At 45.2% G+C, this 25,751-nt stretch overlaps 1 protein-coding gene across 4 annotated transcripts; it reads right to left on the bottom strand.

Moving 5' to 3' along the window:
* Positions 1–4,917: 4,917 nt before the first annotated feature.
* Positions 4,918–13,018, bottom strand: HMGB1 (high mobility group box 1). Of its 4 annotated transcripts, none has more exons than XM_037799724.1 (5): positions 13,000–13,018; positions 8,552–8,715; positions 8,217–8,362; positions 7,538–7,712; positions 4,918–6,569 (listed from the first exon to the last, which is right to left on the bottom strand). In XM_037799724.1, exons 2-5 carry the CDS (start codon positions 8,699–8,701, stop codon positions 6,393–6,395), a joined length of 648 nt encoding a protein of 215 aa, XP_037655652.1. In that variant the 5' UTR covers positions 8,702–8,715; positions 13,000–13,018; the 3' UTR covers positions 4,918–6,392. The 4 variants fall into 4 exon arrangements, with proteins under 4 accessions (XP_037655652.1, XP_037655650.1, XP_037655653.1 ...); XM_037799722.1 differs by lacking the exon at positions 13,000–13,018 and adding an exon at positions 10,456–10,611; XM_037799725.1 differs by lacking the exon at positions 13,000–13,018 and adding an exon at positions 9,062–9,245.
* Between the last annotated feature and the right edge of the window lie 12,733 nt (positions 13,019–25,751).

The raw sequence follows: 25,751 nt of genomic DNA, 5'->3' as shown, positions 1-25,751 counted from the left end.
TTACTATAAAGGATGGTGATACAAGGAAATGAAAAACAAGTTTTAATGCTTTTGCAAATTTGTCAGTCTCCACCCATTCCAACTGATCTACACATTCTGCAGTTCTGCAGTTACTTGAATATAAAAGCTCTTTCTGTAAATCTTCAACCTGAAAAGTAATAAACTCAGAAAAAAAAAAAAGTTCAGAAGTACAAAGGGGAGTGGACATTTCTAACCCCATGGCTTTCCAGGTTTTCAGGCTTTTTATCTGCTTGCCTTTGAAGGTTTGCCCCCTTCACAACTTCCCCCACTGCGGTAGGGTTCACCCTTCATAAAATCTTAGAAACCATGACCCTCCCCTGTATCCCATGTATGTAAAACTGTTAGGATAGCCTTTTAAGTTATTACATTTAGGTGAAAACTTTAAAGAAGGCTACTTGGTAAAACTCACCAAATTTGGCTCATCTTTTGATTCAGCAGTTTCACTTGGAGGAATTTATAGCCAAATAAAATAAACATCACAAAGACATGGAGATAAGGATGAGTAGCTGTTCCAGCCTTACTCATAACAGCAAAATACCAGAAACTACTCAAATGTCTAATAACATGGGATTGACTAATTTATGGCATTTCACATTAATCCATTCAAGTGGAACACCACTCAGGCCGTATAAGATGTGACACGAAACTTCGTTCAAGATGGACTGTTAAACAGGAAAAGCAGTTTACAAATGGAAAGTTTGTAAATATACTGCCACTTTGGTAAAACAAACATTATCGAGAGAAGGGCACACAACATGTTAACAGAATTGTGGATATGTTTTCTCCTTTGATGAATGTAAATTTCACTTGTGGTAAGGGTAAGCCGTTTTTAAGTTTATTGTGGTGTGTTGAATGAGCCTTGCAACCCTTCCTTCTTCTGCAAGATGGACGCTGCAATTCTAAGGACATCCGAGCAGCACCCATTCTCCTGGAGACTCCCAGTGCTTCAGGCTCAGGTAGCTTGTGGCTTTCCAGATGACTGGGAGTGTTTTTGTTTGGCCTTGTTTGGAAGTGCGGTGACTAAATTGAATAAATTGAACTAAATCAAAGGGAAAGGCCAGGGAGAGATCACAGCAGTGGCAGAGCCAAGTGCTCTGGAGGTACCCACATGTCCACAACTGTAGCCATGGCAGGAGAACCCAGGCATGAAAGCAGGGGGCAGGGGGAGGCCTTCAGGCTGGGGCCCCTTTGCTCCTGTTCTTAAAGGGAAGGGAAGGAACTGGCACTTCTTTTGCACCTACTGTGAACCTGGCAGTGCCCTGGGCATTCATCTGCGTTCGATTGTTTTGGTACTGCTTTGTGTCCTTTGAGTCTCCACGGCCCTCTGTCCACCACTCCTTAAAAATGCACGGAAAGGATGCAAGAGCCCCTAGGGCCCCTTCCCCACACTGGTGCAATGCTTTATTCTGTCCTTGCCCCCCAAGCAGTGACACCTCTCATCTCTTTTGTGGAAAGAGGTCCTCCCGTTTGCCTCCCTGCCTATTTGCCATGCCTGAGCCCCAGCCCGGCTGCTTCCAGATGGCAGAGCAAGGCCTGGCTTCCCTGGGATTCAGATGGTGGAGCCAGGCAGGGGCTGCCATGACTGCCTTCTGTCCTTCCTCCCTCCCTCTCTCCCATGGTTCTGACACCTGATGGTGTGGTAACAGGTTTCCGTTTATCTACAATACTCTCCTTACTTCATCACTTTTTTTGTTTTAGGACTTTTTATTCTTACACCTGGTTAATGTTCAGAATATTTTATATGATCTCTAATTAAAACCCAATAAGCAAAAAGATGGTAAATGCTATAATTGGAGATTCTATGTAACCCTAAGGAACGAACCCTAATTCTACTTTAAAGCCTAAAAATACAGCTGCATTTATGAATGCAGTTGGTGAATGTCCTTTACCCTAAAGTACCATCTCCAAAATGGAAGAGAAGCAGAAACAGTCGTGAACTTTATTCCGTTTGAGCTAAATCCTCTGTATCCATTCCACCCCTCCAGATAACCTAGCTGGCTCACACAATCCCTTAATACACATTGCAGCCAAACTTGCTTTTCCAAAAGTGTTGGCTGCAGCTTCTGTAAGTACGGCACACAATCTCCGAAAAAACACTGCCCAGATAAAACTTCCAGATCCTTCTGTGTAGGATGGAGGATGCCAAAATGGGAAGGGAGCTCCTCACTTTCACTCAATGGATTACTTAACTATTTAGTTTAACTTTTTAGAGAACTAGTTCAGCAATTTAAATCACCAATAGACAGCTCAAGAGTCTTTCAGTTTGGGTTTTACCTTTTGTTGTTTGGGTGGCTCTGAACAGACAATATTTCAGTATTTTAATTTCTCATCTTTTAAACATGGCTAGTTACTTCTTGGAGCCAAATAACAACCTGTAAAATCGTAATTCACTGTAAAAATCATCGTTAAAATGTTTCACAGTACAAATATAGCTCTTTGGGGGGTAATCTGTCAACATCTGCCCAAATTTTAAATGCACGTCTCCTTTGACTTAACAACTCTGCTTTGAGATATCTATCCTAAAAGACACACAAAAAGACAGATTTTTCACTACAGAATTGTTAGAAGCAGCAAAAAAAAATAGGAAACAACCTGAATGTCCAGCTATAAGGCAACAGTCAAGTATATTATGGAATGCCATTTATCACTCCATACACCTATACTGTATGTCTGAACTACTTGTGTGGTTAAAGAGAAAAAATAAAAATGAGTACACCATGAAAATTCACATGGATCTCTTTAATCTCCTTTTACCGATGCCCTATTACTGGGTTGCAGAGTCTGCAGACACTCAACCCTTGCCCGCCGTTTTTCACACTTTCACTTACGGGTCTACTGTAGCTCCTTCTACATTCCAGTGGGTGCCCCGTAAATTCGACAGTATTGGAAGGCCCAGACCCAGCAACCCACCTGAAGGCCTAACGATCACACTTGTATTTTGAGACTGGCACCCACCAGAAGATTGGCTATTAGCTCTGAAGTGTGGCATACGTTATACTCCCATCATTCCGTGCTGTGTGGTTTTTCTTGTGCCATGATATACCGTTGAAGAGAAGCATTCCTAGAATAGAGCAACATTTTGCCTCGTTACTCCAGGGTGCAACTTGGCTCTGACCCAGGGAATTTCCCAAGCTGTGGCAGGCCTTAGCACTGTTGTTCACATCCTTGCTGAGAAGGGGAGATGAACCAAATAGCATTTTTTGTTGGAGAGTTATCCAAAGCGTTCTCTGCCTTTCCTCTATGTTCAAAAGTCATTTGAAAACAACATAAAGTCCAAGTATGAAAAAATAAATTTAAATAACTATGATCACAGTCCTTTAATAACTGCCTACTGGGTCACATTTAGGCAAGAGTTAATTTTAAGATTTCAGCTGTATTTGATTTGTGCATACCATCAATTGTAGCAAAAAGTGCCTAGCTGGGACTGAAAAGAGCTACTTCAGGCCCTTTCAGGAGGCATGTCGCTTCAAGCAGACCTAGGTTTGAACTTTGATCATATGTAGTATCAGGCATATAGTTGGCTGCATTTTTCATTCAAAAATTGCTCTTTTGTCTTTCCTGTGTCAATTTCAAAACTATGTATGATTTCCTAGGCGCTGAAGGAAATATTTGTCAAATGTTACCAGACACTTTTTCTATCTTTATCATTTAATTCTTACCTTGGTGGTAAGATTTCTTTTTGGAATTCACTCCAAAAAGAATAGTAAAATGGCAAATATCAACACCTTAATGGAAGATTGTCAGGATTATATCATTAATCAGTAATAGCTCTAACCTTTACACAGGCAAGTTGAGAAATCGGATTATTTTCATTAAATTTTAATCAGTAAGCCATATACCAAGTTTTGAAATGTAGAAAACCTAATACTAAAATTATACTGTTTAATCTTTTCATGTTTCAAGAAATTCTGTATTCTCCATAGTGCTGCAACAATGTTTATGCATTAAAATAGTTCCATAGTTCCTAGATATAGGTTAACTGAAAAAAAAAATCATCTCCAGTTATACAAAAATTTTATTCTGAATTGTCTAAATAATTGCCTCCCACCTCTATTTGCCTGAGTTTTGGATATCCAAATTTGAACACTGAACATTTGGAACACTGAAAAAACTATCAATTAGTTTTCATATTCAAGTGGGTTTTGATTTTTTTTCTATATCAAGATCTGAAGCCAGTTAAATTTCCCATTTAAAAAAAAAACTTGTTCCCATTCTCAACATCCTAAAAATGATAAGTTGCCATTATACACCAACCAAACAAGTTACAAAGATGTTTTAACGCAGAATTCACTTTTAAACAGATGACTTATTAGCAACACATGTGACTGGTGGTTCTTCAGCTCCAGTAACAACTTCATGCAAATCAGATGGTCATTTGCTCCCCTTGGCTAAAAATCTGATAAACCTTAAGACACCAATTCCACCCTTTCTGAGGAACTCATCTGCCCTTGAAAACTGTTAGAGACTTTGTAGATTCATCCTAACCAGCCCTGCTGCTGACATGTGCCTCACTTTAGAGAACTTTAATCTTCAACATGTTGAGAATAAACGAGTTTTTCCTCACACACACATATATATTATGGCACCCCTCTAAAACTACTTGGGGTATTTGATTAAAAAGCCCAAAAACCTGTTTGATTAAAAAAAATCAAAAAACGAGTTTTTCCACACAAACACACACATATATATGGCACCCCTCTAAAACTACTGGGGGTATTCGATTAAAAAACCTGTTCCATCAGCCCCTTAAGCTATTTATAAACACATTTTTAAAGGGAAAAGTTTGGCAAAAGTTGTATCTATTTAAATGGCATCACTAAAAGCTATTACTAGAAACAAATGGAAAAAACGTTTAACAAAACTTTAAATTCTTAAGTGAAAACCATTTAACTATTATTTAAAACCTCTGCAATTATTAGTTTATTAGTATTATCCAGGACTCAGATGTTCAGTATTCCTCCTGAAATCATACATAAACAAATGCAAATGGAAAGAATCCAAAAGTCAAATAATAAAACAAAACAGTACTCCACCACAAAAGCATGTAAAATTATAAGAACGCTATTTTAACACACTGGCACTTTAAGAGAACGATACTCTCAAAAACCACAGTCGCCAAATTGTTCCCTAAGCTGCTAAGCAGGTAAAAATGACCCCAGTGAATGAGTATGGGTTTTATAAAGAAAAAGCGAATTCAAATAAATTGGGTAACCGGTACTGAGATGCAAAGTTCAAGTGTCTTCTTTTCTTATGTCTATCTCATTCATAAAGGGGCAAATCACAATATATGAAAACATACCACTTTAAATGTGACACCATTGTTTCAAAAACTGGCCGAACTAATTTAAAATATTTAATTATAATGGAGAATCTCAAGTTATGTTTATGGCCAGCACTTTCATAAAGCCTTCGGCGGGACTAATGTCAACAAAGTTTATCACGGCAGTCTTGTATTTTAAGCTCACGCTTTTGGGGATACACTCTCAGGCCTTCTTTAACATGGGAACTGCAAATATAACTGCCATTACATGGTAACGGCAGTTAAAAGACTTGTAGAGTCCTCCTGTAAAGATTAGAATATAGCTTTCTATTAGTCCTTCAAGGACACATTACTGAATGGCCAATACTCCCATCCTGTGAATAGATTGGTTAGTCTTTACTTTGTAAATGTGGTCACTGGGCTATGCAAAGTTTGATTTCAACTGATCTAGATTTCTGAGTTTCAACTCTGGATGAAAACTGTCGCAATTCAATTTTATTACCCCCATCACAAGTGTGCAGATGAAAGCTTATCAGCGAACTACATGGAAAAGATGAACAGTCATAATATCATGTGATTCAAAATGGGCAAAAGCAAAAGACTAGCTTCCCCTCAAGAAGAATTTCAGACCTATGAAAAGGACAACAATACTAATAAAAAAAATTGTATTTACTTAGAAGCATTCAGAATGTCAACAAAACAGCTGCAACTTTTTTTTTTTTGCAATTACAGAGTGGTATTCAGTTAACAGAACGACAATTATTTCAGATAAGCTGCATCAGAGACAACTGAAGATGAAAAAACTACCATCCCCATATATAACTAATTTGTGCTGTGCACCAACAAGAACCTGCTTTAAATTTCCATGCCAATTTACAACCCCCATACTGTACCAGGCAAGGTTAGTGGCTATTGAAAAAACCACCAGGACAGGGCTATCTAAAGACACATTCGGTAGTGTGTTAACTATACAAAAAAAGACACTGTACAGTTTAAAAACAAATCTTACACAGCCTTACATTTCAATTTTTTTCTTTAGAAGGAGTGAGTTGTGTACAGGGGGGTTAAATGCTTTATAGACAAGAAAAAAAAAAACTGCGCTAGAACTGACTTATTCATCATCATCATCATCTTCTTCATCTTCATCTTCTTCATCTTCCTCTTCCTCCTCATCTTCCTCATCTTCTTCGTCTTCCTCCTCCTCCTTCTTTTTCTTGCTTTTCTCAGCCTTGACAACTCCCTTTTTTGCAGCATCAGGCTTTCCTTTAGCTCGGTATGCAGCAATATCCTTCAAAAATAAAGGAAGGAGAAAATGGTAAGAAAGGAAACAACCAGTAAATAAAGGGGAGAAAGAAAAGTAACAGGGCAAAACTGTATGAAAAACCGAGACCCAAGTTATACTAAAATAAATATTCCCATCATTTGCAGACCCACTACAACTCTACAAATAACCTGGGCATTGAGAAACAAATATAAGCACCACGAGATCATTGCCATTAGCAATCTTGAACTCGTGGGATGAGCTACGCGTCAGTGCAGTGCAGTTAGGTACCACCTAACTCGTTTATGAAAACTAGAACACAGAGACTTTGATTAAAGGGTAGACACTGCCACCTTCTGAATGCAAAAAAGTCTTCTACAGGTTTAGACTATCAGACATTAATCCATACTAGAAAATTTATTCTTAAAAACAAACAAACAAAAAAAAACGAAAAAAAAGGGAACTTGCTGCTAAGTATAAAATTAGATAAAACTTTATTATCAGAAGCTAAATTTTAAGTACTTAATATTTCAATTAAAGTATAGTAGTTTTTTTTTTCTTTACCATTAATCTACTGTACAGTCAGGATGCTTTAAACTTTTAACTTTGGAGGTTTGGGGAAGAGGACATAAATGATTCAGGATATGTTTATAATGAACAGTTTACGCTACTTTGTGCAGTTCAAGTTTTTATAGTGCCTGTCTGACCACTTAAAATAATTTAGACATATTTGAGTCAGTGTCTAACAAAATTTTTGTAAGTTTCTAGGTAATGGGAAATGTAACAAAACCAGCTTAAATACAATTAGCAATTTATTTGATCTTCCGTATTTGGAAAATGGGAAGGCACTTAAGACTACAGGCAACAGCACACTCTATGTAGTCCTTATACTAAAAACGCAGAAAAAAACAAAATTAAGATGAAGTGTAAGGTATAACCATCCAACAGGTGGCATACCTTTCTCATCCTTCTACCAACACACCCACATCCCTCACCTTTTCGTATTTCTCCTTCAGCTTGGCAGCCTTCTTTTCATAAGGCTGCTTGTCATCCGCAGCGGTGTTATTCCACATCTCTCCCAGTTTCTTTGCAACATCGCCAATGGACAAGCCAGGATGCTCGCCTTTGATTTTTGGGCGATACTCAGAACAAAACAAGAAAAAGGCCGAACTGAAAGGAGAAATTTAATCTTAGAATTTTATGTTATAAATCAGAAAAACAAAGAATACCATCAACGTGTATTGTTATTAACACATAAAAGCTACTTCTGATTTCTACCATGTCTTTGGATGGGGTACAAATATTTTCATATACTAGAAAGCCTTCATTAACCAAGTTTAATTTACACTTGTTTAAAGTATGATAACACTAGTTTAACATAACTATTGCTAGAGTTCCAAGAGAACATTCTTATTAGATAGAAGAAAATTTCAAAAATGGAAAGGATCAAAATTACATTTAGGAAAACTATACTGGCGAAGGAGATGGCAAATGTCTTATTCAAATATGCTGGCTGGAACTCCCATCCAATAGGTGCTGTATGTACAACACCTAACTGGCCAATGGGGGCCATTTTTAGCTATGACACTTTGATTATACCCAGAAGGTGCCTTGCTAAATTTCTGATTCTACTGATTCTTCTTGCAGATTAAAAAAAATAGGCAGGATTCTTACGGAGGCCTCTTGGGTGCATTGGGATCCTTGAACTTCTTTTTTGTCTCCCCTTTAGGAGGAATATAGGTTTTCATTTCTCTTTCATAACGGGCCTTGTCCGCCTTGGCCATGTCTTCAAATTTTCCTTTCTCTTTAGCAGACATAGTCTACAAAAGAATTATTTGTAAATTTAGAATTATATTGAAATTTTAATTATCCTTGACAACACTTAGAAGGAATAAAATCAGTGGCACCATTCCCTTGAGGTAAACGGCCAACTAGCTTTTTCTGTTTTCACATCCCCACTTGGTGTTACCTTTTTTATTCTCTCCTCAGCACGTCCCAAGCCTTCTTACCTTCCACCTCTCTGAGCACTTCTTAGAAAACTCTGAAAAGTTGACGGAAGCGTCCGGGTGCTTCTTCTTGTGCTCCTCCCGGCAGGTTTGCACGAAGAAGGCATATGATGACATTTTGCCTCTCGGCTTCTTAGGGTCCCCTTTGCCCATGTCTAGTTATTTTTCTAAAAAAAAACAAAACGAAGAGGTGTGTGATGCTGGCAATGTCATCACGGCGGTTAAGAGCAGTGTTAAGTTCTCAGGGAGTGAACGACAGCCAGGAGGCGGTCATTTAACACAGGAGTGACATTAACCTCCCGTGAAGCGGGGGTCCCGGAGAGCCCCCCCCCCCCAATTCCTCGGAGGCTGGGCCAGGCAGCAGGCGCTCCTTGCCGGCCGCCGAGGGTGCACGCGGCAGGCGTGCTCCGACCGCACTGCTCGGCTACCTGCTCGCGCCTCTTCCCAGCGAACAGCCCTCGGGGCATTCGGGCAATTTTTTTTATCTACAAAACGGTTTTTAATCAACCAAACCAAAGGTCCGCGGGCTAGGGCTGCGTATTCGGGGGCTCGCGCTCCATTTGGAAGAAACAGTCAGAAGCCCCTGCAGGAGGAGACCCTTCCCAACTCCTGGGCCTCGATCCCCGCGGATCTGAAGTTTTCCGGGCGATTCCGGTGAAACAGCCTCTCGGCGGAGAAACTTCGCTCCGCGGGGGCCGGCGCGCCCGGCTGGGGGCGCGGGGTGCCGGGTGCGCGCTGGGCCCCGAGATGGTTCTCTGCTCTGACTAAACACGTCCGGTCTGAAGTTTCTCCGAGTAAACAAGGATGAGGGACAAAAGCCACTCCTGCTCTGCGCTTTTTATACCCGCCCCCCCACCAGGGGAGTGTTTTTCTTTTTTCCGTGTGTGAAGGCTGGGGTGCCGCGGGGAGGCGGGCTCCCGGCCCCTCTCCGCCCCTGGGCCGCCGCAGTCTCCCCTCAGCCGGGCCCAGCTCGCGCGTGGGGGGCGGCGGGCGAGGCCTGGGCCGCGCGGGGCCGGAGGTGCGCGGCCGCCACGTGCGCCCCGGCCCCCATTTTGTCGCGGCCCCGGCGAGGCGCGAGTCCCCGCGCGAAATGGGGCCTGGCTCCGCCCGCGGCCCCGGCGGCCCGGCCGCACGCAATGGCCGCCGCGCGCCTTCCCCGCCTGCGCCGCCGCGGCGAACATGGCTCCTTCCCTTTGTGTGTGTGGAGCCGGCGGGGGGCGCGCGGCGCTCGGGCCCCGCGGCCGGGGGCGGGGGGGAGGGGCGGGCCGGGGGCTGGTGGCGCGGGGGAGGGGCGGGGAGGGGCGCGGCGCCCCCCGCCCCCGCCCGGGGAACGCGCGGCCCGCGGGCGCAGGCGGCGGAAAAAAAAAAAAAAAAAGTTGCCTGGGAACTGGCGCGCCGCTCCGGCCGGGCCCGCGCCGGGTTTTCGCGGCAGCCGGCCGCCCGGCCGCGTCGGCCATGGTTCCGGCGGGCGCCCCGCCGCCGCCCGGCCCCGCGCCCCGCCCGGGCCCTCCCCGCGCGCCCGGCCCGCTGCGGGCCCGCGGGCTGAGGCGGCCGGATCCTCCGCGCCCCGGCCCGGCAGCCCCGCCGGCCGCCCGCGCGCGGCCCATGGCGGGGAACCCCGCGGCAGGCGTTTTTTGTTCGCCCCGCATCGAAAGCCTCCCGCGCGGGCCGGCCGCCGGGGGCGGGCAGCGGCGGGCCCGGGGCGCCCCGGGGCTTCCCCGGAGCCGCGGGCCCGGCTACGGAGCGGGGCAGCCCGGCGGCGCGGTCCGTGCGCAGTCCCCCCGCGTCCCCGCGCCGCCTTTGTGTGGCTCCCGGGCCGCCGGCCCCCGGCCGCGGGGATCCGGCCGCCGCGCGGGCTCCGAGGCCGCCCGCGACGCTCTCCCCGGCGCGCCGCGGCGCCGACTCACCGTCCGCGAGGCACAGAGTCGCCCAGCGCCCGCCCGGCTCGCACTTGCCCCGGCGCTGTCTCTATGGAGCTCAATGTACTGCAATGGCTGTGAGAGCGGGAGCCAGACGCAGCCTCCTCACTCTCTCCGCTCTGTAACATTACTCTCCAGCCAGCGCCGCGCCTATTGGCTACCGCCAACTCACCGGGCCCGCTCATTGGCCCGATGCCTCCCATTGTCCTGACCAGAGCCCGCCCGCCATTGGCTGTCCGCGGGGACACGTCATCCGGGATTGAAACAGCGCGCAAATCTGAATGTGTGTGTGCGCCGGGCAGAGAGGCTGAGGCGGGAGAGGCAGAGGCAGCGGCAGCAGCTGCCACGGGAAAGCGGAGCTCTATGGTGGATGTGTGCAGGCGTCTAGCCCGAGCCGGGCCCGCGCCCGAGCGGCCGCCGGAGCGAAAGGGGCCCGGCCCTGCCGCCCGCGTCCCCAGCTCCCCGGGCAAAAGAGACACCCACTGGCCTCGCCCCCCCTCCCTGCCCCACGCTGGCTCCCCAGGCCGCCGGCCGCGGGGGCCCCGGCCGCCACGGGGTTCCCCGAGGACGGGCGGCAGGCGGAGGTCACGCCCTCGGGAGTCGGGGGGCCCCGCTCGCGCCGGGGGGCGAGGGCGGCCAGGTCTCGAGCCCCCCCGCGGCACCCGGCCGCCCGGCCTCGGAGAGCTGCGCCGGGGCAGGGCTCCTCCTCCGAGGGGTCGCGGTCCCCGGCCCAGGCCCCGGTGCCACCCCGGCCGGTTGGCCGAGCGGCCGGGATCCCGAGTCGCCGGGCCGGCGTTGGGTTTCACCCTTTTTCTCGGTTTGCTCGAGTTTCACAGCTTGTCTGGAACTTTTTTTTACTGAAACACAAAGCCCCGTCTGAACTTCCTGGAAGTCAAATAATTATCCCCTGTAATTAAAGCACAGCCACTCGGTTTGGATAAAGGGGTACTCTCCTAGGAAAGGTTGGCGAGGGTCTGCTGGAATTAACAGATTCATTAAAGGCCACATTCCGCCCTGTTTGGCTATTTTATTTGACCGGGTGTGGATTACTCAGAATCAAACGGATCCTTGGGAGGCTATCTTTCCCCCCATCGCACCACTTAGCCCATCCATGTAACCCCTCTAGGATTACGCGCCTAGCAGGTGTAGCATTACCTGGAGGGTTGGAGGGGGCAGGTGCATGGGCCCAAATCTACATGTAGGCTGTGGTTTCTCCAGCTCTGCAAGCCGGTCGGTATTAATACCCGAATTTACTGAGTCTGTAGGGGAAGTACAGTTAGCCCCAATGGCCACTTCTAAAGACTACTGGGTTGTATCTGTCCTTTATGAAACTTATCATCTACTCCCTTCTTAACCTGCACAGACCACACCCCTATTCAGTTATAACCGACTTCCCCTTTTTTCACTGTCTGGTGGTATGTTTATACACTTCTAAATCCACCAGCCGGCTCCTCCAAATGTAATAGATCAAAGTTAAAAGCAATCACTTATGTTAAACTGACTTCCTGTATCCCCTGTAAGCATTTTATACGGAGAACAGGCTTAGATAATCATTCCTGACCTATGGTTTTAATGCTTGTTCTTTGTTCTTTGTTTATTTTAAATACACTATTGGTCTCTGGCATTATAATCTTGCTGAAGGGACAATACACCATAAATGCACATGAAAAGGACTTAAAGAATATATAAATTGGCATCTTGCACAGTGTTTAGAAAGTAAATATCTAAAGTTAACTCTCATATTCTGTTATTTTCACACATTTACTCTTCTCTACTTCCTCTACTAATCAATCATATTCTGTGCTTTGCTTAATTCTAGATATTTATTTTCAATCCTATTTTATCTTCTTGATGCCTTATTTTACAAAATACTCCTGAGAATATTTAAGATACTCCCAGTCTGATGGTGGTGGTGTCTTTATTTATTCCCCAGTGCAACAGAGGCCATGTCAGGGACCAGAGTATAAAAATCTTCACTTATAGGCCCAACATTTCTCATATTGGTTTTTCTGTGCTATGGAAGGGACATAAAGAGGAAAGCAACTTTTAAATAAACCTACAACTTCTAGCCCATATCCTGTAACCCTAAGTTCACTTATTCATGATATTAGACCCTCTCCTTCACCAACATGAATCTTTAGCCACAATTTGGCATAAATTTTACTTCAGAGCTATTGAGTCTTTTATCCCAAATTCCAAATTTTCTAATTCAAAAAGCCCGAACACTCTCCCCCAAGCCCAGTTTAGCCACCTGACTTATAGATCTTTGTTCTTTCGGCTTATGCCCTTTCTAAAGCAGGCGTTGATCCCTTCCAGGACAGCTCAAGGGCCTCTCTTCCTTGCTCCCGTAACATTCTGTACACTGATCGCTACATGTACAATTGCGAGCAGGCCCCACTGCACTGCACCCCGCAAAGGCAGGCTCCCATCTTATCTTTGCATCCCAAGCATCCCCCGCACAGCATCTGGCATATAGTAGTCACTAAATAAAGTCTGCCAAAGAAAAGAATTCATGGCTGAAAGAGTACTTACCACCAGTTATTGTTTTAATCTTCTTCCATCTTCAGAGATGAGCACTTGGGTCTTTCTAAATCAGAAGGCAAGAAAATAGAAATAACAGGTAAGAAGTGAATTTTAGGGTACTAAGATTAAGGAGAAATGCCAATTGCACCTCATTCAAAAACTTAAAAGGGGGAAGAAATAGGGTTGGGGGGGTCTTGAAAATAAAGAAACACATAGTTTTAGTATTTATCAGTTCCCAAATAGGCCAAGGTTATTCCTTGTTGGATACAATGAACTATGGCAAGCCAGAGAATTTATCACAGAAAACTGCAAGAATGTCTGCCCAAAGATTGCTTCCAACAGACTTCTGAAATTTAACTCTAATGTAAAAAAAAAAAAAAAAGTGAACACAGGAGGCTATAGCATAGTGAGTCCTCCCTAGTGCTAAGTTCCCTGAAGTTAAGTTACATGAATCCCCTGTTGTCTCCTGAGCTAAAAGCGCCAGTTTCTGAAAAGGAGTAGAAACAGTAAACCAAAATGTCTGACCAGGTCAACCTCACCAAAGATCACACATACTGAAAACTATTTTTTTTTTAAAGGCTGATGAAAATAAAGAAGGGAAGAATTCAGGAATAGAGTGCAGCTTCTGGACCAGAAGCTGGGAGGCTGAGTTCCAGCCCCAGTTCCACCACACATGGGCCTCTGGGGTCCACTAAGACCTGTTGCTCATTTTCCCCGACTCTGAATTAGGATACTGAGACCTTCTCTAACTTGAAAGGATGTTTCACGGCTGAAAGGATGGGCAGGATGGAAGGCCAGAGGCAGAGGGGAGAGAGGTGCTAGTACATTTGTAGGCCTGCGGAGAAGGGGAAGGTCAGTCCCAGCTGCTGTCATCCTTCCTGACTCGCCTGTGTTTCTGGCAGGAGTGTAGCTTGCAGGTGGGGAAATCAGTGGCTTCAGCTGTGGGCAGCACTGATAGCTGAAGCAGAGGAAGTGGTAGCAGAGCTAATTTATACTAACACTCTCTCTAGAATCGGAAGGACTGTTTATTAAGGAAGAAACGTCATACCCTTCTTTAATAAGATGCCTGTTCTCTGGTTATTCAAAGACTGGTACAAACGGAGAGGGAAAAACTCATTAGAAAAAGTTTTTACAAAGTGATGATCTAAATTCAGAAAAAAATCACTATTTTAGGCCTTGATCTGAAGAACCTCATCAACAAATCAAATACAGCTGCCATTTTAAAAGTGCAGTCAACTTTAAGAATAAATGTCTCCATTAGAATAGCTAGAAGGAAACACCTGAATCTGTTGAACTGTAATCCAGCAGATTTGATTCTTGATGATGATTGTATAACTGTATAGCTTTTATCATGTGACCATGTGAGTGTGAAAACCTTGTGACTGACACTCCCTTTATCCAGTGTATGGGCAGAAGAATAATAAAATAAAGACAAAAAATATGTAAATAGTAGGGCAGGATGTGGGAAATGGGATGTTTTGGGCATTCTTTTTTTCTATTTTTATTTTTTTCTTTATTTTGGAGCAATGACAATATTCTAAAATTAATTGTGGCAATGAAGGCACAACCATATGATGATACTGTGAGCCATTGATTGTATACTTTGGATGGATTATATGGTGTGTAAGTATATCTCAATAAAATTGCATTTAAAAAAAAGTGTCTTAGCACATCCATGAGGATGGCCAGAATAAAAAAGTTGGACAGCAGCAAGTGTGGGCAAGGATGTGGAGACACTGGAACCCTTTGGAAATCCATCTGACAGTTCTTTGAAAGGTTGAACAGAGAGAGTTACCATTTGACCCAGCAATTCCACTCCTAGGTATCTACCCAAGAGAAACAAAAACCTACGTCCACACAAGAACGTGTGCGCAAATGTCCGCAGCAGCGTTGTTGGTTGTAACCAAAAAGTAGAAACAACCTGAATGCCCATCAGCTGACTAGTGGATAAACCAAATGTGGCCTTGGCAACAGAATATTATTTGGCCATAAAAAGGAATGAAGTTCTGATACAGGCTATGACACGGGTGAACCTTGAAATTAATATGCCAAGTCATAACAGGCCACGTATGGTATGATTCCATTTATATGAATGTCCAGGATAAGAAAAGTAATAGAGACAGAAGGTAGATTTGTGGTTGCCAGGGCTGGGGGGAAGGGGGAAAGGGGAGTGGCTGCTAATGAATAAGGGGTTTCTTTTATGGGGGATGAAAATGTTCTAAAACTAGAGTATGGTCATGGCTTCACAACCCTGTGAATGTACTAAAGACTGTTGAATTGCCCACTTTAAATGGGTGAATCCAATAATATGTCAATTATATATCAATAAAGTTATTGAAAAAAATAATAAATGGGTTATGAGTGGTTTGGGTTAACCAAACCGAAACAGGAGACGAAGGAACACCTACCAGCCAGCTTTGTCCATTTCTTATTCTATTGTCATCAGCATTTTAACACCTTGTGAAAACAATGACCCTCTTCTTCATTAGGTGGGAATGTCTATTACTGGGGTCCTATATTCTGTGCTTAAGGTATATTTTTGCTACAAAATAGTCATTTTAAAAGAGTACTTTCTGGGGTACTTAGGGCGATTTTTCTTGAGTGCCTGGGGTGAGCTGGACCACGATGGCTTGGGCCAATTAGTGCAAACTGGCAGCCCTATGGCCTTATCTGCCCCATAGATGTTTCATTTGGGCAAGGTAGTATTTTTTAAAAATTGGAAATTTTCACATACGAAAATCCAGATATTTGGCTTCTTTTAAAAAATTGGAAATCTGATGACCATCGACCCAGATTGCACAGTGGCTGCCTCCAGTACAGCGCTCTGTGTTCTCTAGTTTGCCGCAGTCCCCACCACTCCCTAATGTTCACCCTGATTTCTTGCCCAACCATGGTACTTGCCTGACCCCTATGCATTTTGAGTTTGTGACTCCTGAGATGGGTCATTAGTATTCCATAGGACTATGAACTGCAACTGGGAAATTTTCTCAGTCGGAGATTCCTTTCATAGGAAATGCTTATTATCCTCCCACAGAACAGAGTGGGGAAACCATGAACTAAAAGGGTCCCTCAGTGAGAAACAGAACCATTTCTTGTGACATCATAGGGAGCCCATAATCTAAAATGAAGAATAGAGTCTGGCTGAGCTTCAGAGGGAGGATGTCTAATAGCCCAGATGAACAATTAGAAAATGAGCTTTATTTATTGTGTCTCCAACGTGCCGAGCATAGATGATTTCACTGAATGCTCCCAGAAACCCTAAGAGGCCAGGACGCTTATCTCTTTTACAGACAATGCTAACTGAGGCCCAGAGAGATCCGTTAAGTTGCCCAAGGTCACACGGCTGGCGAGAGCACAACAATCTTGACCTAGTTCTGCCTCGAAAGCTAATGTTTTCCCCACTGAGCGGCAAGACTTCCCAGTTATTAGCCTAGCAGCGTGTGTCACATTTCCCCCCCAAGTATACCTTCTATTCCCACGGAATCTGTTTGAAACGCACAATTGACAGCCTTGGCTTCCAAGGCGTCTGAACAAGATGCATTTTACTATGCTTACTATGAAATGCATTTTACTTATATAAAATTCAAAGAAAAAAAGTTTCATGCAAAACACCTACCATTATTGTAATGGATTCTGATTTTTTTTTTTTTTTAATTTACTTCCCAATCCACTGATGGGCCCTGCAGTTGGCAAAACACTGGCTTAGAGCACCAGGTAAGGAAGGCAGTTTTCACATCAAGGCTCACACTAACCCTGACTGCCAAGAGCAGATGCTGCGGGCGGGGGCGGGCTGAATGGGACAGGGAGGACCGAGGAGCAGACTGCCCCAGGCTGGAGGGGAATTCCAGGACAGAGGCCTCCAGAAAAAAAAGCAGTGAAGATGCCTGCCTATCCCGGACACCTAGGAGAGAAATCCTAGTAGACCCCATAAATCTCTTCCCCACCTTGGGCTGGATTTGCTTCTAACCCTAGTCAGAGCCGGCAAGCCCTGGAGTCGGTCATCGCTGGGGAGCTGGACCAGCTGGAAGTCGGCCACGTCATCCGAGGCACCAGGGCTTGTTTTAAGAGCGCCAAAAGGGCCCAGAGTGGCTTGTGGGGCTGAACAGAAAGTGGCTGCTAACCCATACCTGTTTCCACCAACCAAACGCCTCGAGCTTTTTCTGAAAGGTAGCTGTTGATCCTTATTCTGAGGTTTCCTTTTGACTTCCAAGAAGAGAAATAAGGAAGCGGGAAGGAGAGAGCACGATTTGGTATCTTGTAACATAAGTACTACCAGCAAATTGATATTCACATTCAGAAGCGGAACTGCCTTGAAAATGTCTGTGGCATTTGACCAGTGATTTTGCTTCTAGGAAATATTCTGAAAATAGCCAGAAATAAACAAAAAGCATATTCTTATGAATAAGAATACAGATTGAGTGACTATTTATAACGAGGAAACAACCTACGTGGCCAATGAAGAGGGCTTGCTTAAATCAATTCTGGTGCACCCTTATGATGGATTACTCTTAGGCCACCATCAAATTGTTATGAATGCTAAATTTAATTACATGCAAAAATATTAATAATATCCTATTATGAGAAAAACTTTTCAGAAGACTCCTAGATTTGGGGAAAAAATAGTGAGTGTGTGAATCCAAAAAAGAAAAGTAGGCTGAAAAACGTTAATAGTTTATTTCAGGTGGAAGGATAACAGGTGATCGTTTTCTTCTTGTACTCCGGTATTTCCGAAGTTTTCTGCAATCATTGTATATTATATTTATAATTAGAAGCAAAAGTCAACAGTGTTTTAAAAGAGGAAATAAATTTGACTTTAAGACTCAAAGATTCAGATAACATTTTAAAATTCAGACTTCATTACTCTAGAAAGTCTTTCCTATAGGGAAATATTTAATGTATGTCATATATTGTATGTAAACAATATAACTATAGAAATATAAATAGTTCGTATTTATCATCACCCTTAAGTGAGAAAGAAGTCTGTTTTTATCAGAACAAGACAGGAAAGAGAACCAGGTGATGGTGAAAGGTGGTGGCCCCTACTTTTGACAACATTTTACCTCTCATGGATTCTGATAGGGCCTCTTACTGCTGTTCTTTCTTTCCCCATAATTCTGTCCTTTGTCATCTTCTCTTTGCTTCTCTTCTGCCCTCTTCCTTAGACACCTGGGGGGTGTTTAACCACCATCTCTATGTAAATCACCCTAAATTTCCCCTTGGGCCTCAGGTTCTCTTGGGACTTCAGACTTGGGTTTTTCACCCCTGCCCCTCTCCCCTGCCCCGACTTCCTTGCCTGCCGCCCCCAACACTGGCTCAATTTCCAAGAGTCATTTTTAATTCCCCCTTCCTCCTCTTCCCTCACATAACTTCTATGTCACAGCTCTTTTTGAGCCATTTTCTTTCGTCTCATTTCTATCGCCCCCAGCTCCAGCTCTGGCTTTTACTATTTTGTGGTTAGGAACGGAGATGTTGGCACCAGGCTCCTTTGTGTTAAAATCCCGATGGCGGTGCTTATTAGCTGTGCCATCTTGGGCAATGAATGAACCTCTCTGAGCCACAGCTGCTTCTGTAAAGGGTGGTTGGCTGTGAGTTTCCCGTGGCTCATCCACCTGAAGAGCTGAGCCCCACGTGCAAATGGCCTGGAGCACCATAAAGGATCAGCAGGTATTGGCTGTTAATTTTATTTTAGATTATTTTTTAAACTCCACTGCTTCAAAACTTTCCATTTAATTACAACATTTTCTTCCAAATTACCTACAAAATCCTCGCCCCGGCCTTCAGCGCCTTCCCTCACACAACATTTCCTTCTTGCTTTACTTCCCCCTGCTCTCCTGATTTCCAGTCAAACTGGACCTTGCTCTCTCTTCCCTCCAAGCCTTTGATCCGGCTGTTTCCTTTGCTTGTGTCCTCCCCCAACCTCTGCCTGTAAAAATCGAACCTATCCTTAAAAACCTTGCCTGCCTTTTTATACTTCGCAACTTGATGAGCTTTCTTTTATTTTTGAACTCCCTGCCACTTTTGGTTATACCCTTCTAATGACTTTTATAGCGGTTATGCATACAGTAACAATATATTATATATTTTATAGCATATATATATATCATATATTATGTAAACTCTTTGGGAGCAGGTTCTATGTTTTCACCAATCTTTTTGTCTTCAGCACCCTTTGCACAACGTTATTGAATGTAAAGAGGATGGTCAATTTTCTACGCCACACCTTCACATTAATATTCAATTTTAATAAACTATGCCAAGAATTCCCTTCCCTTCATAGATTAAATGAAGTTCTCATCCAAGGGCCTTAGGGACATGGAGCAAAATGTACAGTCATATTGTTGTTTTCGTAGGTCAAAATCAGCTGACACTAACTTCATGTGGTTCGCCTTGATTTAGGTTGGTCCCTAACCTGATGATTTGGGGCACTATTTTAAGAACTACTGCTTTAATAGATTTTTTGCTTTTTACGGTCTGGGGTGTCAATAAAGTGTTGTAAATATATTTCTATTTAATTCATGTTTCTTTTCAAACTCTCTAAAGTCAAACCAATAAAAGTGAGTTTCTCAGTGCTAGTCTTTGTGTATCAACAAAGACACTTTTGAGGTTAAACAGGTGATTTTCTGCATACTACCAAATAACACAAAAGTTCAGATACTACTCCATATATTGTCCTTGGTAGAAAAAGTCACTTTTGACACCAAAGTGTGTGCTCATTGAATTCGAGGAATTTAGTGGAGGTTTTAGATTTGCATAAAACCAGCTAAGATTTGCATAAACCAGTGTAGATCTGCTTAAGCCACTCCAGATTTACCAGGACCAGTGCGGCTGAGGTGGGTTCCCCAGGAGACAGGGGCAGGCTGGCAAGGCCCCCAGGGTCTGCTCCCACCCTTTGCTGCCCCTCCCCTCTTCCCTTCCCTCTCTCTCCTCCCTCCCACCCCCTCCTCACCCCTCTTCCCATCTCCCAAAAGAGTGGTCTCTGCTTCACCCACACACTGCCTCGAGCACCTAGTTCCTAGGATTTATACTTGCCAAGTGGATTTGGGGAACAAGTTTTTCTCAAGCCCAAGCATCAAAAGGCACTTATCTCAACACTTCAGGGAAAAAGAGTAACTAAGGAAATCAATAATCTCATTCCAAACAGAAGAATGGATTTTTGTGAGGTTATCTCCATGGTTTCTTGCCTATCTTTTTTTTTAAAAAGAGGTATAATAGTAGTCTGGTGGCTCTTTCTCCTCTTATGTTTTCTTACCTTACCTTAAGAAATTGTAAACTTCTTGCAGGCAGAAACTGTGCCTTACCCTAAGTATGCTATGGTGACATATCATCTTTATGTGCTATGTGTCTATTAATGACAATTAGAAGGCTCGAAGAAAATTTGCATGTGGCTATAAATTCTCTAAAACGGAATTTCATATCTCTTTCAAGGGGATCTTTTGATGGAGCAAAAGAATGCAGACGAGACTAGAAGAGGAACGGCTAGAGCGAGAGCCAAACAGCATGGGCAAAGGGGAAGGGGCAGCCTGCAGAAGCAGCTACCACTGCCCAGGAGGGCTCCACAGGACGGGACAGCATTCCCTGAGTTATCCGAGGGCTAAGGGAGGTGCCTGGAGGGGGTGGCAGGCCCCTAAAAGCAAGGCTTAGATGCTATCTATCTCCAGAAGGAGTGAGAAGAAAGAATTTACATACATATCTCCAAAAGCCAGAAGATTTGGGGAGGACTCAAGCAGGGGACCAGTGTTTTCCTAAAGTGAGAAGCCCATCACCCCATGGCTTAGGGCTGTGAGATTCTAGGACAGAGGCTGGTGGAGCAGAGGCAGCCTTTGGGACATGAAACACCTGCCAGTTTCATAAAACCAAGCACCTCCAGACTAAACCTCTACTGAGACTCCGCTTTCCCAGGGTACCTTAGAGTCAGAACTCAGTCACCCCAAGGTCAGTGTTGAGACTTTCTCTTGGAAGGCAAGGAAGTTTCTGTCTTACTCACTAGCCTGATATTTCAGCTCAAATGAAGTATTATTATTTTTAAATGTGCCACCACAGAAACACATTATTCTCACAGCCAGAGGTCAGCATGGGTAGTTGAGAAAGAACTGATGCTAGACAGTGGTAGATGCTCTCTCAGGCAAATTGTTCATTTAGGAAAGTTCCTAAATTTAATTCTGATACCTTCCCCTTCCTCTCTTCACTCTCTCTCTTCTCTTCCCTTCTCTCCATTGTCTGATAAATAATAAAAAAAAAAGTAGGAAAAAAAGAGAAATCACCCATAATTCTATCACTCAATGACAATTCTTGCAAATACTTTTAATTTTTATTTTTATGCATTTTAGAAAGTCATTCAGAGTCTATAGAGAGAAATTTGTGAAATGTAGATGAACATGAAGAAGAACATTTCAAAACCACCTGTAAATTCCATCATGCATTACCCAGAACTGGTATCTCACCATCTATATAGAATTTATATCCTACTTTTCCCATCTAAAATCATAATGTAAGACTCTCCCCATGTTAAGAGCTCTCCATTGAAGATGATTGCATATTAAAATTTCTTTTTTAAAAAAAGCAGGAAGAAGCAAGATGGTAAAATAAGGGCAGGGTCAGAGGGAGAAGACGGCATCACTGAGGCTGCAAGTGTCCACGGAAGGAGGCGTAGGAACCAATATTTATTGGGCACTGACTATCTCTTAGGCACCATAAACCCTTTACTGCAGTAGGATCCCCCTGACAAGTCTTTGAAGTGGATGCCATTCTCCCTATCTTACAGATGACGAAGTTAAGGTTGCCTAAGGCTACCCAACCTGGATCCAAACCCAGGTCCATCTGGTCCCAAAGCCCAAGCTCTGTACATAACCCCTTGCATGTGCATCTCCTTGCTATTCTCTGCTTTGACATTAAAAACCAACAACAACAAAAGCATACGCTCCACAGGTAGCAAAAGGTAACAGATGTAGCAAAAATTGAGCAGCACCGCCCCTTTCTAGGATCAGTGTGGGAACTGAGGATGAGGTTGACCAATTACTTGGAAGACACTGTCCTAAGGAAATGGGGGACAGAGAAAAGAGCAGATGTCTGTACCCCACCCCGAGTGAGTGTGCTGAGCAAGCACAGGATGCCCACTGCATGCTTACTCACTCCTCATCATTCTGGGTCCACCAGAACTTGGAAATCTGGAACCACTTAAAGTGGCGATGAGAATCAAGCTTCCTTGACCTGCACTCACCATCATCCCTTTAAAACCTTCTCTTGGGCTCCGTAGCTCAGCTGCCCAACCCAGAAACCTGAGCTTTCAGCATTGACTTCTTTCCCTCACTCCCCACAGTGGCTAAACCAGCAAGCCCTATGGATTTGGCCTTGTTCGTTTATACCTCGACCTCACCTCTTCCCTCCATTTCCACGGCCGCCATCTTCGTTGATGTTGCCATCTCCTGCCTGGTCTATTCCTACGGTGTTCTAATGATCGAAGGTCCCTGGGCCTTAGACCTAGAAAACTCCAAGTAACTTCTCTCAAGTAAATACAGTAACGTGACCACGATATTTCCCTACTTCAAACCCTCCTCCGTGGCTCCCCTTATCCTTGAGAGAATGACCAAGTCCTTAGCAGGGCACCCTCTGCTCAGCGCTGCAGCCCCGCTCTCCAGGCCCCAGCCACCCTGAACCCAGGAGGTCCTGGAACACATCTCGCTTCCTCAAACACTTGACGTTTCTTTCCATCAGGATCATGCTTCTCCCGCCTGACTCTCGCTCGTCTTTCAGCAGAGACTCGCTGCTCCGAGCACCCTTCTCTGCCCATCCCACTGTGGCCCCCGTCCTGGGTCCCCGTCCTCAGAGCCCACTCCCAGCACCTTGAGCCCACTCTTCTCTGACAGTCTCCCCCAGTCCTGCCACTGTCTGTGCCTTGTAGCCTGTGGGTCTGTAAGTCCCTGAAGGTCAAGGCGTGTTTCACTCAGTGTTTTTCTCAGCATCTTGCCTAGTGCCTGGCATAAAGGAGCCACTCAATTCATGAGTGAATGTTTATATGTGAAGGATGTGAGTCTAATTCTGGCTTTGTTACCAAACCTAGCTGTCGAACAAGATGCTAGGTTTTCGCATCCCTCGAGTAGGATCTTCACCACATTCCTCACCACCCACCAGCTGCTACCACACCCAGGTATTAGGATGGGTCTAAGAGGGTCTTCCTTCCTTCTTTTAACATTTCAAAATGATACGGAAGTGGAAATACAAGTGCAATCTCCAATTCTGTAGATGACGGTTTTTTCAGCAGATAAAGAATCAATGGAATCAACAGCAAAAAGTCCCTGAAAGCTATGTAAATGTGCAAAAATGGGGAGACAGGCGTTCATGTGGCAAGGAGTGAAGTCTTTGAGGGGAAACATGTCAAGTGTACTTATAAGACGATGAATTCCACTGAGGACACAGGAAAGGCATCCTATTGTGGGAGACACTGTGGGCTGCCCCCAAACAGCATCCACTCCACCCGCCGGACGGCTGGGCATCAGCAGGGAACACAGGGAAAGCGCCGTATCCTGCTCTCAGAGCTGGGGGCTCTCCAGAGAAGGGTAACAGAAGTATCAGGAGCCTTGGGGGCTTTTTCAATTAAAGGAGATTTATAAAGGGGGGAGGGGAGCGAGTGGTGGACTAAACCTCCGGTCAGTGCAGCTGAAGGGAAAGGGAACGTGACTGAAGAGTCATTCCCCAAGAGCACAGGTCGGTTGAACGGGGGAACGTATCAACAGCTGGACCAAAGCATACTGGGACGATTGTGGGGAAAACACTCTTTTACCACACAGGTAGTAAAGAAGAGTCGAGGAATTTTAGGACACAGTTATAATCCAATCCAGTATCCTCAGGCTTCAGATGAAGGAACTCAGGCCCAGAGAAGGGAAATGCCTTCTTAGGGTCACTCGGCACCTTCGAAGAGCTAAAACTTGAACCCAAGACCCCTGATTCCAGGCCAGTTAATGCTCTTTCCATTAGGTTATTTAGGATGAAAACACCGCAGCAGACGGCAGAGGGCCCGAACGGAGACGCTGCCGACAAGCCCGGAGGAATATGCGTGGTAAGGAGCTGGGAGTGCCGAGGTGGAGGCTGACATGCTGGCGCCACCAGGTTTTCTCACAGAACCGCCCTGTGCGCCACGTCGGAGGGGGCTGCTGCCGGGAAGACCCGCTGATGAGAACCCACTTGGATCCTGGCCGCCGGCCACCCACTCCCAGGAGCTGGAAGGCCCCATCACGTCCACAGGCAGCGCACAGGCTGGTTCTCCCTGCTGCACTCCCTTCCAGGCTGGATGTCCAAGCCAGCTGCAGCCACTCCGGGAATGTCGAGGGCGGTGGCATCCCACCAGCGCTTACAGGGTGGGAGGGAGGCAGCTGCCCCCGGAGGGAGGCGGCGTGGAGCTGGAGAACGCTCCGCCCGAGAAGGCTGGGAGGGGGAAGCATCTGCAGCAGGCCATCCTCTCCTCTTGGCACCGCAGATGCCCCAGGAAGCCAAAGCCGGGGAACCTGTCGGACAGGACCGTCAGGGCTGCTCTGCTGGAGAGGCTGGGGGTGCCAGCAGGCAGGCGCGCGGGGCGGCCTCCGGGGGGGTGCTGGTGCGCTCCCTCGGGGAGAGCCGCGGTGCTCGCGCCTGCTGGGCCGGGGGACGTGCACAGACGCCCGCTCGGCAGCCTCCAGGGCAGACAGCGGCGCTGCTCCAAGGGACACGTGCAACTTCGGAGATGTGCAACCCAGGGGCCAGCTGCTCGTCCCAGGAGCCACACGTCACCGTTCCTTCGGGCCCGCTTTCCCTCCTCGGGGCCATCTAATTTTGATGATACGATGGTTCTAACGGGAGGGAAGAAGGTGACAGAGGAGGTGATGGTGAGAGAACCGAGCCGGGCACAGGGAGATGCCGATCTTCTCTTGCACAAGGAGGAAGTGGCTGCTTTCACCGACCTGCACCGTCGGCACGTGCCTGGCTCCCTGGGCCTCTCGGACCCGGGATTTCTGCATTTAGCGCTTTGCCTTGTGCCCATCTGCCAGGAGCGTCTGGGAAGAGCAGGCCGCGGAGGTGCTTGGCCCGACGCGTTTCTCTAAGTGGTGACCGAGCGGGGCGCTGCTGGGCTCGTGCTTCCGGGTAATTTCTACCCATCTAGACACAAACTTAGTGCAACTCGGTATCCAAGACATACAGCATTTATCTTTTCATTGTAAGAAAGAAGCAAGCAGAATGACTTATTTTTTTTTTTTTTAACCTCTGATCATTTCCCCACTTCTTCTTCCAAAAGGCTGCTATGGATTTTATTTTAGATTCTCAAAAAAGGTCGTGTCACACTTGGTATTCCACACAGGGAAATGGAAAAATTATTCAAAGATGAAGGAAAACAGTATTGCTTGCTTAGAAAATAAGACGTGTAAGCCCTGAAGAATGGGAAATCACCAGCTACTATGGCAGAGAGAAGACATTTTGCCAAATTTAGAACCCACTTGAAAATCACGGGTTCTAAGTTTAGAACTGAACTAAAAAACTTGAGCTCACACTGCCAAAAAAAAAAAAAAAAAGAAAGAAAAAGAAAAAGAAAAAAAAAAAAACTTAGCTACAAATCAAAGGGGAAAAAAATCTTACACCCTTAGTAGTTATAGAAGCTGGGGGTTACTGTCAAACAAATTCTTTATTGGCTAAATGGAGAGGCCTGCACTTTAGAAAAGGAACATTTTTTTTCCTAATTAAATTTCTCTACAAAACAATGGTTTAAAATGAGGAAAAAATTTTTTTGCCAGTTTTTA

The sequence above is a fragment of the Choloepus didactylus genome, chromosome 12, assembly GCF_015220235.1.
Source record: "Choloepus didactylus isolate mChoDid1 chromosome 12, mChoDid1.pri, whole genome shotgun sequence".
Taxonomy (NCBI): Eukaryota; Metazoa; Chordata; class Mammalia; order Pilosa; family Megalonychidae; genus Choloepus; species Choloepus didactylus.
Note: the sequence above shows the minus strand (reverse complement) of the source record. Positions and strands in the feature narration are given on the sequence as shown.

Coding starts and splice junctions, on each gene's coding strand:
- HMGB1 (XM_037799724.1), bottom strand. CDS start 8,701: ATGGGCAAAGGGGACCCTAAGAAGCCGAGAGGCAAAATGTCATCATAT. Junction 8,363..8,551: donor AGTGCTCAGAGAGGTGGAAG/GTAAGAAGGCTT, acceptor ATTCTTTTGTAG/ACTATGTCTGCTAAAGAGAA. Junction 7,713..8,216: donor AATGCACCCAAGAGGCCTCC/GTAAGAATCCTG, acceptor TTCTCCTTTCAG/TTCGGCCTTTTTCTTGTTTT.